This window comes from Mandrillus leucophaeus, unplaced genomic scaffold (genome assembly GCF_000951045.1).
Source record: "Mandrillus leucophaeus isolate KB7577 unplaced genomic scaffold, Mleu.le_1.0 Scaffold103, whole genome shotgun sequence".
Taxonomy (NCBI): Eukaryota; Metazoa; Chordata; class Mammalia; order Primates; family Cercopithecidae; genus Mandrillus; species Mandrillus leucophaeus.
In genome coordinates, this window is record NW_012098432.1 from 4051728 (window position 1) to 4072278 (window position 20551).

The 20551-nt window shown below is 35.2% G+C and overlaps 1 protein-coding gene across 1 annotated transcript in view; it reads left to right on the plus strand.

Annotated features, from left to right (window-relative positions):
- Positions 1 to 20551, plus strand: part of TNNI3K (TNNI3 interacting kinase) — a 327610-nt gene that overhangs the window by 137726 nt on the left and 169333 nt on the right. The window contains exons 12-17 of the mRNA XM_011977732.1: positions 283 to 369; positions 924 to 980; positions 1940 to 2032; positions 2120 to 2177; positions 2304 to 2498; positions 3212 to 3316. Coding sequence (XP_011833122.1) covers positions 283 to 369; positions 924 to 980; positions 1940 to 2032; positions 2120 to 2177; positions 2304 to 2498; positions 3212 to 3316 — 595 coding nt within the window. The remainder of the gene's footprint in view (positions 1 to 282; positions 370 to 923; positions 981 to 1939; positions 2033 to 2119; positions 2178 to 2303; positions 2499 to 3211; positions 3317 to 20551) is intronic.

Genomic DNA, 20551 nt, shown 5'->3' on the forward strand with positions numbered 1-20551 from the left:
TTTTGCCGATTATTTGTTCAACTACGAGACCATAGTCACTTTGTTCACTGCGTCACCAGTACCTGTACCCAGTAGAGTGCCTGACATAGTGCTTCGCATATGGTAGTCTTAAGAAATTATTTTGAACCGAAGAATGAATGAACTAAATTTCTATTGCAATACATTATTTCTCATGATTTGTCCTATGTTGTAAGCTACTTCCAATAATTTTTGAATTTGAGAGTAGACTGAATAACTTAAACAAAATTTAGGACTCTTTGTTCGTTGTATCTTTTCATAAAGGGAATGATGCCATTGTCACACTCCTGAAGCATTATAAGAGACCTCAAGATGAATTGCTCTGTAATGAATATTCTCAGCCTGGAGGAGGTACCCTTTTCTTATTCAGTTTTCATTGTTGTATAATATTGTGCCTAAAGGTAAACCTGTGTTTCTGTTACTATCATTCTGGGGCTAGGGAGGAGGGAATAGCCTATGTCAGATTAGATTTATTTTAAGTAACCTTATGTCTGGGAGAGGCTGAACGTAAAGAAGCCTCCATTTCAGCTATTTTCTAACTCACCAATCTGCAGCTCCTCCAAGTTTAACATTTCCCAGACTGGATGTTTATGAGGCTTGTGCACGACTAGGAAGGCCTGGATAAGCTGAGAGCAGTCGTTTTCCATTTCAGTAATCTATTACTGAATACTCATATCCAGACACAAATCTGCTAGAGTCTGCTACAACTTGGATTTTCTAAAAAATCTTTTTATGCACTTTCTAAATAAACACTTGCAGTACAATTTCAGTATCCAGAGAAAGATTTGGGCCTGAAGCGATAGTTTTACTTGGTTTCGTCACCTGCTTATTTTTATAATGTTGAACTTTTATGTAGAAAAAAACTGATTGCTACTTTCAACTCTATTATATAATTGAATTTCTAGATGGCTCCTATGTGTCTGTTCCATCCCCCTTGGGGAAGATTAAAAGCATGACAAAAGGTACTAATAATCTGGGACAATTGTTATATTTCATTACTAAAGGTAACTATTGCTTCAAATATAACGTTCAATTTTGTCTTACATATTACAAATGATGACTATTTTACAAGCACAACAAATATTATCGACAGACCATTCTTTTCATAATTAACCTTACCTTTTATTTCCTTTCAGTGCATGAAGATATAATAACAGTGAAAATTTCACATGACTATTAAAGAAAAATCAAATTCTCACAGGACTGTTTAGATGTTTCTGTTTTTTATAAAAATGAATTATAAATATTAATATTTCTTTAAGAAGAATTGGGGCTAGAAAACATGTATGAAAAATACATATTATTTTTCAAAATATCCCCAATAAGTAATATTTTGGGACCTTTTTTGAATGTATGCTTCACATAGAGATGAATAACATTGGACCAGGAAAGTAAAAACTTTGATTCGAATGTAAATATATATTTAACTATTTGGAATTTAAAGTCTTTTAACAGTATTTTTTTTCTTAGTGTTTCCTTAGAATAATTCATAGGCTTATTTCCTGTCATTTAATTGGCATCCCTTTGAGATTAGTTTATGGATATTTGGCTAAGCCTATTGGAATAGACTGAAGAGAGTTACCAGATCAGAACCTTTCTCATAATGTGATATGGACTGGACTCCAGGGTTGCCATGTCATGCAGACAAGCTGGTTGGTGATCAGATCAGGAATAAACCCTGAGCGCTGGTAACAAGGAGTGAGTAATCAAGACGTAGAACTAACGTGATTTTAATGCAGCGGGGCAGGGATCATTTTGGTTAAGGTTTTAGCATCTTCAAATAGTCAATTACAGTTGGAAAATTTAAAATTAGATGTTATTAGGAAATTATGCTTTTAGTTAAACATATATATGCATGTGTATACACATTCACATGTGAGCTTTTCACCTTAAAAAATAAAATGACAATTTCTATTTGCAGAGAAGGCAGATATTCTCCTCCTAAGAGCAGGATTGCCTTCACATTTCCATCTTCAGCTCTCAGAAATTGAGTTCCATGAGATTATCGGCTCAGGTAACTTAAAAAAAAAAAAAAAGGTCTGGTTTAGTTGAATGAGTTCAAGTTAATATGTGTTTATTTATTTATTTTAAACAATTGTAGGTTCTTTTGGAAAAGTATATAAAGGACGATGCAGAAATAAAATAGTGGCTATAAAACGGTAAGCAAGCAAATGAAAAAAATTAGCATCCAGGTGGAATTGTGACCTTTGAGAAGCATATGCATGGCAAGCCCCTTGTTTGGATCCATCTGTTTACTGAGAATTTTCTGTTGCTGCCATTTCCAGTTATCGAGCCAATACCTACTGCTCCAAGTCAGATGTGGATATGTTTTGCCGAGAGGTGTCCATTCTCTGCCAGCTCAATCATCCCTGTGTAATTCAGTTTGTGGGCGCTTGCTTGAATGATCCCAGCCAGTTTGCCATTGTCACTCAATACATATCAGGGGGTTCTCTGTTCTCCCTCCTTCATGAGCAGAAAAGGTATGGGTCTTTTGTTCTGATTTATCCTTGGACATACCATTAGAATTTTGGAATTACTCTTGCAATACTTCAGAGGCTTTTTCATTGGATGAGCCTTCACCTTTTGAAATCTGAGTACTGCTAGCAAGTGTGGCATTTTTAATATTGCTAATAATTTATGCCTAATAATTGTCTTTCAATGAATATAAATATTCTGTGCTTTCTTAACAGAAATTCAGTTGAAGATAACAAATTTAAGGAATTTAAATTGGAAACTGGAGCTTAAAATAATTAGGCTAAATTTGAAATACTGATAAAGAAGATATATGTAAGCTCAGAATAAAATAAAGTTTAAAAAAGTGATCTTGCACAAATCCAATATGAATTCACTTCCTGAGTTTATGCATATAGTAATTAGAATGTAGTTTCATTCAGTGATTAAAATGGATTTCATTTTACAATATTACAAAGAAATTAAGTATAGTATTTTAAATAAATTATAAAACCAAGTATCATATCTTAAACAAGAGATACCGTGTATCTTAACTGATTCATAATTAAGCATTTTCTGATGTAGGAAAGCTGTTTTTTCAGATTTGTTGGATTTCTAGCTTAACTCTCAAGAAAGAAAAAATGGTTAAGATTATACAAAATAACAACTCTCACACATCATTTGCTTTTTTAGTATTCGTTTTGACCATTTCATCTCTGTTAAATCTATTTTTAAATTGTAGGATTCTTGATTTGCAGTCTAAATTAATTATTGCAGTAGATGTTGCCAAAGGCATGGAGTACCTTCACAACCTGACACAGCCAATTATACATCGTGACTTGAACAGGTATTTTTATCCTAAATAATGAACTCAGAAGGGTATAACTAACTGTGAGTTTAAGGCAGATTTCAGTGAAGATACATTTTAGACCTATTGCAGATGAGGGTGCTCTGTGGGTAAGAGGACAGGCTACCATAAGCTTAGGCGATAGAAAGTTTTGTCATTGTCTTTTAAGGAGTAGAAAGCTATATAACTGCTTCTCAGGGATCTTTTAAATCTATGAAGGATGTTCACAAATATAGTAATATCTGTAAGATGCATCAGCTAACTAGTTCCCAGGTCAGTAAGGTCAGATCAAGCAGTGAGCTAAATGGCTATTAAAAAATGATATGTCTCCTATAAAGTAAAGTGTTGGAGTAGCTCCTGATATAAAATTATCTGAAACGTACTTTGTGCTACCATTTTTGTATTTTTATATTAGTAAATTCAGCTTAACCACAACAGCTTATTTACCTAGTTATCAGGTAAAGAGGATTTCGTGTGAAACAAATATGAAATCAGACTGTTCAGTGGTGGAACCCCAAGGGATCTCAAAACTTTTCCTAAATGGTGAAAACTTTCTCTGAGTAAAGTCCTATAGGAAAGACCAATATACAAAATGGAGCAGTGTTGGGTGAAGGTAAAGTGGGGAGGAGAAAACTCTACTTACTTCCCATTTCCCACTGCTAAGGAGAGAGATTCCTGCGCCCCCTCTGTGGAAGCCCAAAGGTGCTGTAGAGAATAGTTGGACAAACACTGATTTAGTTTATGAAGCAAGTCAGATTACTCCACATCAATCGCTTTCATTTTATGATAATCAATAAGATTCAGATAAATTGTGTATACAGTCCTTTATAAAAGCCTTACAGTTCTGAAACTACTAAATATTAATTACTTTAGTCAGTCATTTGGTCAACAACTATTTGAACATCTATGTTTAAAGACTATTTCCAGCACAGTAGAGCTTACAAACTGGGATGTTCATACACTACATTTAAGGAGTTTTCACACTCTATGTAGAGGAGAAAAATACTTACCTAAATGCATTTTAGGTATAAAATAATAAGTTATATACAAGATATAGTACAAAAATTTCAGGAACAAGAATATTAATTGCTTCTGAGGATTCTAACGACAACTCTATGGAAGAGATGACATGTGAGCTTGGTCCTGAAAGACGGGTAGAGTTTGGAAGAGCATCCTATAGGCTTATGGAAGACATTAATAAAATCATAGAGATTGGAAAGTTAAAGGTATATATAGGAACTATAGTTTCATTTTAGTGTACAGAGTGTATAAATGTATGTAGTGTGTATAATGTATGAAGTGGACAATTGGGAAAAAGTACAGAAAAATAGAACAAGAGCACAGACACCAGTGAATGCTATTGCTAAGGTATTTCAGATTTTTTTTCTGTAAGGAGACAATGAAGATGTTTGAGCTGAAAATCACAAATTTGGAGCTATATTACTGAAAGATTAATCTGGCATCTGGTAAAATATCAACTTGAAGGGAAAGTCAAGAAACTAGTGAGGCAGTTGTTGCAGTAATCTAGATAAGAAGTAATGAAAAGCAGAATTTCACTAGTGGCAGTGGAAATGAAAGGAAGAGGCATGTCAACTTTAAATAACAAAATACAGAGTTTATTCAAGCTCAGAGCTTAAGGATCATTACTCATGAGCATGGATTCAAGTTGTCCTGAATACATACTCCCATTAGCAGTGATTACAAGTTAGTTTTTAAGAAAAAGCAGTTTTTAAGTTGTTTACCAAGAATTTACATTAAAATAATATAAGCTTTTGATTGACTATACCTTGTTCTTTAATCAAAAATTATAGGAACATAAAGATAATGGGTAACACAGCTAGTCAGGAACAAAATGTCTTTACATTATTGCCCCAGCGGAATGGAGATTGGAGACATGACTAAAGTCCCATGCTCATGTCTCTCTGGGCCCGATAAATTTTGTGTTGCTCATACTGCTTAGACTGCCCTCAGCTATTTTTCTCTTCTCAGATAGATATGAAAGATTGGAGAGATAAATCAGATACGTGAGTGGCAGAATCTTAGATATTGAATGTAAACATATATAAGTCTCAATCTATTTGTAATTATTTACTAGTTTTCACATAAAAGTCATTTCTTAATTGTTAGCTATTAGTTCTTTACCTTTCTTAATTTCAAACCAAACATTTACGTTAACAAACATTTAACTGTTTCAGAAACAGATTTAGATGATAAATTAGCATAATATAAACTGATGATTTTGTGTTTTAAGAGTATTATCTTTCCATCCCAAACATTGTTGCACATGGTGTTAAAACAAATGAGTAATCATTGCAATAAGTAATCATTGTAAGTTTTCTCTAGCTGTAACTCTTCATTTGTGGGGCCATTATATATTCTGTTGCCCTGTGAGTTATGTGCAAGTTGTTACCACCAGTTGTTGGGCAGGACCGAAAATATAAATGTTGATTAAAATAAAAACAGAACATTTACTATATAGCCAATATAGGTTTATATCTACAATTTGTGCTGCCTCTAATCTAACCTAAATGCTTAATTGCATCAAAAAGTTTTAAAATTTTATGAAACACCATTTTGTAGGTGCCTTCATTATGACAGAGTCCAAAACTATTGTATCAATTATTTGTAGACCATTTTCTATCAATCTTTAATCTGGTAACAAGAGCAAAACATTGTTTTTCAGATGCATGCATATGTAGCATTGTACATGGCTCAAAAGAGCCTGGGTCCTTTCCCTCAGAGAGCTTACTGCACTACTTGGCTGTATAAGACATATACCCAGAAAGCAACTCAAGTTCCACTTTATATAGAAAATAACTAAGGGTCAAAATGATGAAATAGTGACTTTCAGAGGATTTCAAATAAGTCAAAGATGAAAGTGGAGTAGAATGCTTCTTAGCGTATGTGGAGCTAAACGTAGAGTTTGAAGAACAGGCATTAATCTTTTCTCAGGGTTTTCACAGCATACTAACCTCTGCTTTAGCATAGTACCTGGAAAGTCTCACTCAAAGAAGTAGAGAGAAAGATGCACATCAGAGATTGGGAAACTCGTACACTTATTTGCATTTGTATTGACATGGTCTGTTTATACTTTTATATTCCCCATTAGCCTGGACAAATCAGGGTTTCAGGGTCAGAGACTGCTCTCTTCATCTCACATTTTCTGAACCGAGCATTGTGTCTTACACAGAGAAAATGTCTAATTAATATTTTTTAACTGAACCAAATTCTTGTGGCATTTCTATGAATGTCATTTTACAAAGCAATGACCTAATTGGTGTAAGTATGACTACTTGTGTATAGCATCCAACTTGCCCAATAACTTTTATAATTTTAAAGGGAAAAGGATGTTTGAGCCCACGGGATAGGGCACTTTTATATTTGAGTTTGTGGTTGTTGCAATTATTTGAGTGAAAAAAAAAAAAAAAAGAACTCTATTTTTCCCATGGCAAGCAAAGCCAACTGAGGGTTTTACCTTCCAGTTCTGAAAGTTAATTTTGATCTTCAGTAAATGTCCCTTGGTATCTGCAGGAGATTGGTTCCAGGACCTCTCAAGGATACCGAAGTCTGAGAATGCTCAAGTCCCTGGTATTAATCACTGTAGCATTTGCATATTTCCTATGCACATCCTCTCCTGTTCTTTAAATCATTGCAAGATTACCTATACTATCTAGTACAATGTAAATGCTATGTAAATAGTTCTTGCATTGTATTGTCTAGGGTATAATGACAAAGGAAAAAGAGTCTATATGTCTTCAATACAGACACAATCTTTTAAACTTTTTTTTTGATCCATGGTTAGTTGAATCCACAGAAGTGAAACCTGTGGATTTAGAGGGCCAAGTATATACACTAAGGAAAAGTTCAAGGAAGGAGTAAGAAAGTAGTTATTTTCAATGGAAATGATGATAATGATAATACCTACCGTTTATTGATCACAATATGAAAGGAGCTTTGCTAAACCTTTGTCATGCTTTCATTTAACCACACAACTCTAGGGGACAGTTATTATTATTTCCGTTTTACAGACAAGGAAACTGACTAAAGAGACTAAGTCTGTAGTATTCTGTATCTTCTACTGTAACAACAACAACAGCAAAACCATGTCAGAAGAGAGAGATAGAAGGAGCATATTGATGATATTGAATGGGCATCAGCAATATTTATCAACCTTACTCTCTGTACTTTAATCTTTTAAAAAGTCAATTCCTGTGACCCAAACAATTTTTCATATCATCGTCTTATGCTTCTGTGTTCCTGCTTTATTTCTTCTTTCACACTCCATGTTCTGCTGGTGTGGAACAGATGTTGCATAGAAAGCATGCAGATAGGTTTTGTTTGGCCCATAGTGTTTAAATATTTTGAAAATGTTCATAATTCAAGCAGGAATGCACCTCTCTAATTTGCTGTAGACCTCACCACCTACCAACTTATATTTGGCCTAATATATACATTCATTTTGTGGCATTTGAGCTTGCTAGTCATTATTTATAGCTTAAAGGATTTAAAGCTTTTTATTTAATACTAGAAGCTGTGTGTTTTTCTTGGAAAAGTGTATTTTTCAAATTGTTGGAGATTGAAGCAGAAACATCACTGCAAACATACATGGATCAAATATATGGTATTCTCCTTGTATAAATATATAGTATTATGTATGTTATATTAACACTGTAAGGAATTAAATAGTGATAACCTCCATCACAAGGTACACATGACATTCACATGAAATATGTATATGAAATCATTTTATAAACTGTGAAGCACCACACAAAATGCATTTTTTATTACTCTTAATCCCTCATTTGTTCCCTTTAATATTGGGGATGGAAAAACACTCCACAATTAAAACCACCTTTGCAAAGAGTATAACTGAGAAAATTATTACTGAAAGATCTGACTTGACTCCACTTTGCTTCTAACCTGCAAGCTGTTCTTGTTCATTCCTGGACATAGTCCAAAATAACTTTGGGAGGAACTTGAAACTAAGACAATTATAGCTCTTTCCCAACACAAACCTCTTTCCTGCCTGGGGACTAGACTGCCTTCACAGGACTAACAAATTAGCCACAAGATTAGAAATAATGGTTTAGGAATCACATAGCTGGAGGCTGCAAGATTCGAAACCTCCCCATATTGCTTCTGGGGATAACATCACTATTGCAAAACCTAAGATCAGTGCTTGAGGTATTTTGCCGATGCTGTACAGGATGACTCGGCTGGTACCACCCAGACTGATAAACTGGGTTATCTGGTCTCCTGTCCCCAGGATACTGACTCAGCATTGAGAGGACAGCTTTGACACCCTATGATTTCATCTCCAACCCAACCAATCAGCATTCCCCACTTTCAGACCCCTACCCACGAGGTTTTCCTTAACAATCCCATCCCCACGTTTTTGAGGAGATTGATTTGAGTAATAACAACACTCTTCTCTCCTGTGCAGCTGGCTGTGCGTGAATTAAACTTTTCTCTATTGCAATTCTCCCCTGTCTTGATAAATCAAATTTATCTAGGCACCAGGCAAGGAGAACCCATTGAAGGGTTACAGCAATATTCTCATACGTACAGAGATTTTTTTATATGATATAACTAATTAGTTTGGGGTCTGGATCTGAGAAGGATTCACTGTTTTTGACTGTCAGCTTATTCTGGTGGGTATAAAGGAAAATAATGAGTGATAATTTTAAAATAGCCAACTTTCCAATGACAAATGATAGGTAATTTAAAAAGACAGAGCTGTTATGAGCTAAAAGAATCTTAATTTTGAAGATGACATTTAACTAAAATAGTGAAGATTTTAGGAAGCGCCAAAGAAAAATATTATTGATAGAAAATTGTAATAGTTGCTTTTAATTTGACATATGCATTTGCCTCTCAGTTGAATGCAAAATATAAAATTCCTGCATGTAAGAAAACACAGCAATTAAGTAAAATAAACAAATCATTAATTTTCTAATTTTGTGTTCCTGAAATTCCATATGTCACAGAATCCCTCTCCCAGCTATTTCTTTAACTTGTGACTTTTCTAATAAGTGCTTATACAGAAAGAATTTTGCATCCATTGGCAAATATCATCTTCAGGAGACTTCTGAATACCCATATGCAGACCAATTAACTGATTGTATTACCATACTTATAAAAGTCCTGCAAGAGAACCCATTAAAACTCGTGAAATCCTTAACAGCCCTGTATCTGTGATTCTCTAGTATAAAACCAGTCATCACAAGTGGCATTTTAAATTTTATCAATTCTTTTTACTCATTTGCACTTTAAAAATGTCATTTAATTAAATAATATAAAATACTTATTGAATGCACAATATGATCTAGGGTCTATGCCATGCCCCAGGGATACAGGTGAGAATAACAGATCATAACACTTTTTCTAGCAGAGCTTAGAGCCTAAGGAAGCATTTACAAACTTTCCTGAAGAATCACTTGGGGGCCTTCATTTAAAAAAAAAAAAAAAAAAAAAGATTCAAAGGCACTGAAGGGACTGACTCAGAATGTCTTACATTGGGCCTGAGAAGCTACAATTTAAACAAGACTACCAATTAATTCTTATGATCTAGGCGAGGAAACATTGTTCTAGTGCAGTGGTTCTCAACTTTGGCTGCACAGAGTCTCTAAGAGAACTTTAAGAAAATCTCGAAGCTGATTATATCAGAATCTCCAGGCTTAGAGCCCACGTATCATATTTGGAGAGAGAGCACTTCAAGTTATTCCAATATCTAGGCAAGGTTGAGAATCACATTTTTGTCTGGTGTCAATTATTCTTCTTAATCATTTGCCATATAACTTCATTCTTCTCTGCTGACAGAGTAAAGTGGGAATACTAGGGAATCAAGTCACAATGTAACTCCAAATGTTTTCAAAATCGTCACCCTAAAGTCAGTCTAATTGTTCATTCATTCATACATGTGCGTATCTACTTATTCAGTAATGAATGTCAAAGACAGAGATCCACACACCCATGGTACCTATGGCACAGAATAGGTCCCAAGATTTGGCAGTGTCCATGGGAGTTGTACTATACAAGGCTCCTCCAGGGAAAATAACTTCTAATTTATGAATGGCACTAGAAAGTTCCCTAGGAGTGTAGAGTCTTCACAAGTAGCCAAAGCAGATACAAAAATTTCAATACCAGACAATTATATTGCACATGGTTTATGTAAGTACTTTATACCCATATAATGCAGAATTATATAGAATAGATACACATATAGAGAAGGATTCATATATATATGTACATATTCTGTATTCTTCTGGGGTTTATAGCCTTGAATACCCACATGAATGGCAGTGTGCACTGCAGTTGTCTGATATTAAAACTTTTATTTCTGTTTTGGCTATCTGTGTAGATTCTACACTCCTGGGAACTTTCTTATATCACCCATGAATTCTAAGTAATTTGCTCCCGAGGAGCCTAGCCCATATAACACAACTCCCATGGAAACTGCTAGATCTTTGTACCTATTCTGTGTCATAGGTACCATGGGTCTTTGGATCTCTGTCTTTTGAATTCACTATCATATCAATGCACATATAAGTGTACACATTTATATATAAATGCCCATATAAACATATGCATTTCCATGTGTTCTTGTAATGCTTCCAGCCTTTTAAAACCAGAAGAGAGAAGTCAGCTCCACAGAGGGTGAGTTCAGGGATGATTTTCAAATCTCCTCAGCATGAGAAATAATCACTATTATTAGGAGTACATAGAAGAAAAGTTAATTCATAATATACAATGGATGCCTTAGGGATTAGGACTACCTGTAGTTCTGAAATGTTTATGTCCAAAATTGTAATCTGATTTCAGATTTTCAAGTTAAATTTTTTCTTTAAAAAAGCAATCAGCTGCAATCAGACTCAATTTTATTACTGCTTTGAGTAATGAAAAAATTAAATTATATAATTTATTAATATTTCCAATATGAAATTCAGATTAGTTAGGGTAGTTTATCTGCTGTAATGATAGAGTCCATAATGTATAATGATTCCCAATACAATTGAAATGTACATCTTGATTGTGTGGATGAACAAGTTGTTGAGGTGGTCCCTATCCATGATGTTACTCAGGACCTATCTTCAATATGTGACTTCTGGGGTCTCCTTGAGGGTCATCCAAATTCAAGTGAGCATTAATGAGGCAAGACTATATAAGATGAGAATGACATGTTGTATGGGCCAGGCATTAGCATGGCACACATTTTTTTGTTGTTGTCAGTTTAATTTTATAATATAAATATATCATTTCATCACCTCAGCTAATCCCCAGGGGCATTTACACAATTCATAATGACCACTGTGACTTGACAGTGATACTGAGGGCTTGGCATTGGGTGGTACAGTCAGCTCTGTCTTGGTGGTACCATATGAGGTCCTGGGAAATGTTGCCTAGCTGTGTGCCTAGAAGAAGAGGAAATGAGTTTTAGTGGTCAGCCAGAAGTCTGTGCTACATTGACCCTATGTACACTGTCAATAACAGGTAATAGGAGTCTGAGTAATGGTTATACTTGAGAAATCTGATCTGGATTTGCATGAGTCAGTTATACAAATATAATGTTAGTTGCATACTAAATATTTTTAGTTTATTAATGTATTTTCACAATTTATGAACTAATAGCAGTAATTGGGAAACAAATGAAAACTACTTAATAAAGCATGCTATATATGAACTAATTTTGAAATAACTCTTCTCATTCACTTTTGTTAATTTAAAAACATGAGAGTAGCTTTGGGAGTGTGGGGACATATGTCTATGAATCAAAATGTGGCCCAAGAAGAAAAACCTGTGACTATGTCCCTGAAGCAAAATATGGCTCAAGAGGAAAAACATGTAACTATATAAATATAATAGTATTAAATAGGCTATATACACTTTAAAACATTAAGTCATAATCTCATGCACTGTATGTCAGTAAACACACATACACATACACACACACACACACACACACACACATTTTTTTCTTTAGGAGTAAACGTTAAAATAAAAAGACGATGACCACCGTATTTAGAGAACCTTGTACCACATCCAACAGAAGGGACTCCTTAACCATTTCGTTCTACAAATTACTCTAATCCTATTTATGAGCTGCACTCGGTTGCTGATGTCCAGTCATAATTTCTGTCCCCATTTCTGACATGCTCAGTTTCCATCTGAAGTCAGTCTGTCCTCAGCTCCCCGAACCTCCGGAAGAAACAGTGAGTTCTCTCTGACTCAAGTTTCTACCCATTATTTACACAGAGATTCACCATCCCACTCTTCCTGGTTTTTCTCTGAGGGTAGATTCATGCCTGCCTCCTCAATTAATGCTCATAGTTTCCAGAGGACCAACTATGTTCCAAACATTCTCTTGACATTTCATTTTGGTTAAGATTCTCCCTCCCATACTTCACTACTAGAGTGTCCTTTAGTCCTGACTTGTCCTCTTTTTGTCCCCCTAGAGAAATAGCTAAAGTTTCCTCCCAAGGCCAGTTAAAATGTTGTTCTTCTCTCATCTGCCTTCATTAGAACATCTCGTTTAATTTTGGCTGCATTCACTAATTCTAAAAATAGTGCTCTTACTTAACACCCCATTAAATAAATTCCCTTAGACACATACCCCCTTTAAATGAAAACAGGTGTATTTAAGTCAGAAAACGTCATTCATTTTCCCCACACTGTCATATTGCTTGCATAAACCTGGACAAACTTATCATCTCTCCCAGTAGCTCCCATCAGAACATTTGCCTCATTCAGCCCAGACAGACAAATTCCCCAATCTCACATCTTCTGTATGGCATTTGAAATGCTACACAAGACGATGTGTGCGTGCAAATAAATGGTTCTGTGTGTATAACAGCACAGAAAAGTACTAATTTGACCAAAACTAGAAATCCTACGATACCAACATTTACTTTTTATTTGATATAGAAATAGTGCTACTCCATACTGGAACCTGGCATCAGGATTACTTATTCCAGTGCGTTCTAGTGGTTGAAGTGGTTCACTCTGCAGCCCCTTTCCTTAATACAACACTCACACCCTGCGAATGCCCAAAGCTAGTGTGGCAACTGTACCTTCCCCATAACAATGTCACCTTCCCTCACCCACAGGCTGAGCATAGGGGGAGAAGTGAATCCCCTCCTGATCCTCTAAAACCTTTCAAATGCTTTCCTGTAACTGGTGGTGAACTCACTGGCCTGCAATTTTCTGGTGTTACTGGTTTCTTACATTGCCATTTTCTATTCTTTGGGGATATGGCCTGTATAAAGTCGGCTTTTGAAAATGTCAACAAAAGCTTTTCTCTGTTCGGCTTCGTTTCTTCTCTACTCTCATTTCTTGGGAGGCACCGTGAATGCCCTCTTGGCACCTTGTCGATTTCCTAAGCAGCTAACCTTTCAATAATGATATTAATGCTGCCGTGTGGTAATCTGTGCATTTCTCACTTCATCGTTTTCAACCCTTGCTTGCTGAGATTCGTCTGTGTTGTTGTGTTCTTAAGATTCTGGAGTTTAATTGAGTGCAACCTGACTATGGACCCAGAGCCAAAATTTCTAGCTAATAAATGAGAAACAATCTTAATAAGTGGAAATTTCTTTCTAACTGATTGAATTTCCAGTAGCTAGCTATACTTTGAATTTGGCCTAGAAAAAGAGATACAGATAATTATAAACCTTTTTAAAGTCCGATTTAATATTTTCTATTTCAAAATCCTCCCTATTTGGAAGAAAGTTTCCAAATAATATGAGTCCTCTCTGGTTGGGACTACAGCGTGGACGCCTCTGGGGATATGTGTTGATGTGGGCTATCATCCTATTGGAAGACCACAGGAGAACTAATTGAGGGCATAGGCGCTGAAGCCAGACTAAGCATGTTCACATCCCAGCTCTGCCACATTTTACCTGTGTCCTTGGTTAATTTCTTCAACATATCAGTTTTCTAATTTCTAAGATGGTTATATTTATTCCTACCTTATTGGATTTAAATGAGAAAATACATTAGCATTATTAGCATTATTTTTCTTCTTTATTCTTCTGAAAGAATCTTTTCACTATTAAATATTCTTCCATGCCCAAGTTGCTTTCCTGAATTAATGTTTCTAATTACCTAGCTCTCCTTTTTGATTGTATTACACAAACTTTGCTTATAATATCTCAGATGGGTAATTTCTTCTTGCCATAAAGATCTGGAAAATAATTGGATTGTTTTACTGTAGATCTCTTTCTATAGAGAAGGTCAAGGGGATTCAAATAACAGATTACTGCCTTCATTAAGACCTCTTACTCCTTCTTTGTTTGAACTTGAATCAGGGATTCAGTCTGATACTCCCATTAGACAGATGCAGATCTGGAATAGAATTTGATTAAAAATGTAGCTGAGGGTTAACGAGGTTATTTGATTATCCAGGATCCTTCTCAGTGATTCTTCTTCCTCGTGCTCCTTCACAAAACCTAAAGGTGCAATTTAAACACCATCCATTTAGACATTCAACCATCATTTATTTGGAAACATAATGGCAGAGAAGGGGAAGTATCATCAGAGGCACATTCTGGAGACTGAAAAATCCAAGTAGGAGAGGCTCTATTTTTACAGAGGATGTGTATACTACCTATGTGGTTAGGCAGCTTTTCTTCTCTATACTCAAGTAGCACTCAGCGACTCAACTCAGTAATTGTCTTCTGACTATAAACAGCCAGGGAGGATGTTTTCAAAATTAGCATTGAGAAGGTTGTTGTCCCTTATCCTTCCTTCAATACTGAAAGAAAAGGAAGAATTCCTCCTATCACACCTTCTTGATTTCCAAGAGACAATCGTTTTTGTCATTTCTATTCCTGTTCTTACTCTGTTGCTGTTATGTCACTTACTGTTTTCTGCCTCAGATTCCTCATTTACAAAATGGAAATAATGATGCCCATGTCTACCTATTCACAGAAATACCCTTGTGATTAATAAGAGTACCAGGACAATAGTCAACTAGGACTTTAGAGAAAGATTCTACAAGAGATATTTGTATACAATTTATATTAATTACATAAAGCAGGGTTACCAGAAAGTCTTGGACTAAGATTCATTTTGTATCCAGTTGCTGCATCGGTACTATTTGCAGAATAGTCTAGATTATCTTTCTCTAACTGAAGGTGAAAGGTTTTGTGCTTACCAAATGATGTGGGAAACAGCATAGTCGCTTTCTGAAAGATGCAGTGTTTCTTTGGCCAGCATGGAGGAAAGAGCATGCAAGCCTCACAGAATGATTAGAACTCTTTAATCCTGGAGGGATGGTCTTTGTATCAATTACGTTTCAAGCCTTGTAGGTGAAGAACTGTATTCTCAGTCACTAAATCCTCATTTAAGGGCTTTAGCAACCTACAGAAAGTTAGTGAAAAGCATGCCTGGTGCCATAGATGAAATAACGTTAGAGCATTGACGATATCTGCCTTCTTTTCTTTAGGGAGGGAAATCCCCCTTCTAAATTCTTAAAATAGCAGTTGGCTTTCATTAAATCTATTCAGAGTTAAGGATCTGGGGATCTTGAGTGACCTCTTTCTTTGGGAATGAAGCACATTTTAATAAGCTTTTTCCTGTCCATGGTCTCTGAAAGACTTAGCCTCTGGCAGGCCTCCTGAATTGCTGGGTTTTGTAAAGGAAAAGATTGATTACAGGCTTCGAATTCTTTCTCTTTCTTTAATTTTTTTTCTCTTTTCATACAAAGAATGTGAAAGACATTCTGAGTCTTCTTCTATTGAGATATGGGTGGCCTTGCAGGCAGACATTTAGCATTGAACTTTTATTAATCTACTGTGGGTTTGACAATGTTTCTTCTTTTTTGCTTTCTAAATATGAGTGAGGCTAAAGAGCTGTTACTTGCCCAGCTTGTTCTTCAGCACTGTAAGCGCTAGAGAGGAAAAAGAAGAATTTTTCTGTTCTTGTTTTGTTTTCTGGCTTTCTTGGTGGAACTGTCTCTATAGCCTCCACCTGAAAAGTTTCATTTATTATAGGTCTTAACACATGCTATTCCCTCAGACACAAATGTTCGCCCCTGCGTTACCTCTCTCTTCTCCTCTGTGCCCCTCCTCACACTTCCTCCATAAAGCTTTCCTTCTCACTCCTGTCTATCCCAAATGCTTCCTTCAGGAAGCCCTCCTACACATTCCCACAGTGCATCATACTCTTGCTTATTTCAGGAGAGTACTTCTTACACTATTAAAATTGTTCATGAACTTGAGAGTGTTCCCACTATACACTAAGCTTAATTGGTACAGGAGCTGTGGATTTTTCACCATTTTATTCCCAGTGCTTTGTACAGTGACCGGGCCCTAATAAAAATTCAATTAATAATTGTCAGATGAATGAATTAATAATAATCAAGGAACATAAGAATAACATACATTAATGTTTCTTTATGCCAGGCATTGAACTCAGTGCTTCACAGACATCATCTAATTAAATCTTCATAGCTCTATATGATGACAGTTTTGAACACAAGACAGAAAAAGGCTTAAAGAGACTTAGCAAATTATCTAGGTGATAAAGCTGGTAAGTGACAGACTAAGGTTATTACCCACACTAGATAGTTAGATAATCCAAAATATAGGGATATGTAGTCATTTAGCCCCACGAAACAGGAGCAGTAGTCAGATAATCCAAAATATAAGGATGTTTAGTCATTTAACCCCACAAAACAGTAGCAATAGTCAGATAATCCAAAATATAGCGATGTATAGTCATTTGGCCCCACAAAACAGGAGCAGCACTGACTGAATAGCAATGCAATGTATTTGTCAGATCACCTTACCAAAGGAGCTGTACTTTCTAGAATTCATAGCTGAAATGAGAAGGTAGTGCTCACTTAATATTGAACAATTCTGTGGCATTTAAGAGTATGAAAGTCATTCTTTTGCTCAATTAACACTGCTATTCCACAAGTCACTTCTCTGGCTATTTTGTGCTATAGATAATTATTTGCATGCTAGTCACTAAAGCCTGTCCATAAAAAACAATGAGAAAGGGAAAGACAATCAGTTGTTTGACTGATCTGATTTTCTATTTTACTCAGGTGAAAAGTTAGTCAAACAAACTGGTTTTGCAATGTAGCTACAGCTCAAGACTATCTGATAATTTTGAAGAAAAATACAACCTCCTGAAATTGTAGTGATTTCCAGTCACTACCAACCATGTAGATTTGAACCAATACTTGCTTTTTCTAAATCAATTGATTTTCCCTCTCACAGGCAACATTTTTATTTTCTAACCTGCAGCATTTCTATGCCTGACTGGAATATTTTTGCATTTGATTAATGTTTTCATTTGACTTTCAATGAGGTCTCAAAACAGTTTGGCTTGTCACAGTCAAATTATTTAAATATTCCTCTGAAAAGAGTATGTGGGAACTAAAATCAGATTCATGTGAACCTGAAAAAACAGTGGCAACATTTCCTGAACTTGTTAAATTTTTATGTCTAAATTAATCATTTCACAATTTTGTTTCATGTTGATGTTCAGCTTCTTAAATATAGTGATTATTGGATGCCTTAATGGAAAACTTTTAATTTTTAGCTGACCCAGAAGTTGGTCTCTGATAAGGATTTTTGTTCCCTTTTTAAATATTCTTTACAGTTGTAACAGGACCAATATATTGTGCCTTCTACTCATATTAGTAAAAAATATTTTGATTTATCTAACCTATCTTTTTCACTTCTCAGCTACTCCTCACTCCTCCTAGTTGATCAGAATTATCTCAACTGTGGGTTAAATATGGTCAACATTCTCTGCCTTCATTCCACTTATGCTCTGTGAAAGAAAGCACACATAAAATAGTACATACCATATTATCTCACTTATATATACTTTTAGAAAATGCAAACTAATCAATAGAGTTGAAAAGATTAATGTTTTCCTAGGGCTGAGGAATAAGAAAGGAGTTGATTGCAAGAGAGACGATGAATCTTTTTGGGGTGACAGAAATATTTTGTGTATTGATTGAGATGCTGGTTTCACAGCAGTGTATAACTGTTAAAACTCATCAAATTGTAGTCTTTAAGTAGATGTAGTTCTTCCTTCTAATGTGGATACAAGTAAATTGCCTAACATGGATGGTAAATACAAAAGTGTGAAATTCTTAAAAAGAGGTGTGCAAAGTAATGTGAATTGGCACCTTTCCAATCATGAACAAAGGTAGTTGTCCTTTTCAAAACCTTCAAGGGAGAAATAATCATCTGCCACATAATTTCATCAAGGATATCAAAGACAATTCCAGCTAATGGAGAAAAATCAACATAACTGAAATGGAAGAGAAAAAGGTTTACTAAGGTGGCATTGATGAATTCAAATCTGTATCACACTGAGGTCAAGGTAGCTGTCTGCAAATGTTAAGAGTTCAGTCCAAGCACGGTAAACATTGACAGGAAGGAAGATGAGAGGGTGCCTTTGAGACTGTGCACTTACTTTCTATTCTTGTAGGTTCTGGTCTGATACAAAAGGTATTCAGTGACAGAAACTACTCCTTAGCCAAATATGAAAGTGCATAAATTGGATGACAAAGGAAAGGCCTAGAGTATTTATATATCATCTGATATGGCTTGGTTGTGTTCCCACTCACATCTCATCTTGAATTGTAGCTCCCATAATCCCCATGTGTTGTGGGAGGGACCTAGTGGGAGGTAATTGAATCATGGGGATTTGTCTTTCCCATGCTGTTCTCGTGATAGTGAATAAGTTTCATGAGATCTGATGGCTCTATAAAGGGGAGTTCCCCTGTACATGCTCTCTTGCCTGCTGCCATGTAAGATGTGACTTTGCTCCTCATTTGCCTTCCGCCGTGATTGTGAGGCCTACAGCCGTGTGGAACTGTGAGTCAATTAAACCTCTTTCCTTTATAAATTACCCAGTATTGTGTACGTCTTTATTAGCAATGTGAGAACAAACCAATATATCATCAAACAACTGGTAGATTGAAGACTTCAGACCTATTCACTATTGAAAACTGGCAGATATAACATCTGAAAAGAAACAAAAAATCTACCCTAAGATCATACCATTTATTCAGAGTAATGTGTTACTAGATATTCAACATTGAATTGTGGAACATGGGGGTGCAGCTAGAATGAGTTTTTCCTTTTACAAAATATCATTTATGAGAGAACACATCTATGGGATCTAATGACATTTGATATTGTAACTCAGAAAAAATACAATAAATTAATTAATTTACAATCAAGTTTAAGAAAGGAAATCATATAAATAATATAATTCATGTGTAATAAATATAAAATCAGACTTTTTCAAAATTAGAATTGTGGGACACTTTTATGTAGTCTCAACAAGTGAAAATTATACATCAAATAACTGGTCTGTGAAAAATATTTTCTTTTGTACTCTGATCCAAGGTCAGCTTAGCCCAAATTCAGACAATTTGATTGGACAATTTAAAATTAGTTGACAGAAAGAAATAAGTAGTGTGAAAGTTAAAGCTTCAAAATAAACACGATGAAGGTATTTGTGATAAATTAAATCATCCCTTGATTACTATAAGTGACTCACAAAAGTGTAGTTTACATGGATCTCATTTGGACAGTAGTTTGTTTACTTTGCTAACCTTGATTGTATATTAAGTATATGTACTCATTGTCAGGACAAGGGATGTTTGGGAGTTTCAGAGAGCCATTTGTTTACTTGTAAATGTTAAAATTTCTACAGACAGGCTACACAGGATATATTATCTATATTCATTCTTATTATTTGGCAAATACATTTAACAGATAGTTTTTGCTGAAAGGAAGCTGTAATTGTATAACTTCTACGCTTACCTTTGTTCAAATATCTCAACAATTGAACAATACAAACAACTTATGATATATGTTTTCTATTGTGCTTCACATTCTTTAGAATATGTTAAGGAAAAGTGTGGTCTTTTGGTATATAAAACCTACCATGGTGAGAATCAAGAATATACTCTGGGTCAAAGAAACAAAAAAAAAAAAGCAGTTAAAAAAGAAACAAGCAAATACATTTAAATATTCATATTTTCAGCATTTGATTAGTGAAGTGCCTTGAAAATCATATTTTGGTTAAATGTTTGTATAATCAGCAAGAGGACACAACTTTATATACAAGAAATTCCTGCTTTGAAGATCAAGGTTCATAGCTAGGATTTGTTTCAAAAAGAGAACCGTAGGGACTTCCCAAATTGAAGCCCATGTCTCAAAAGCTGGGCTTGGCTTGCCCAAAAAAGCTTTCGGTATCATTTCT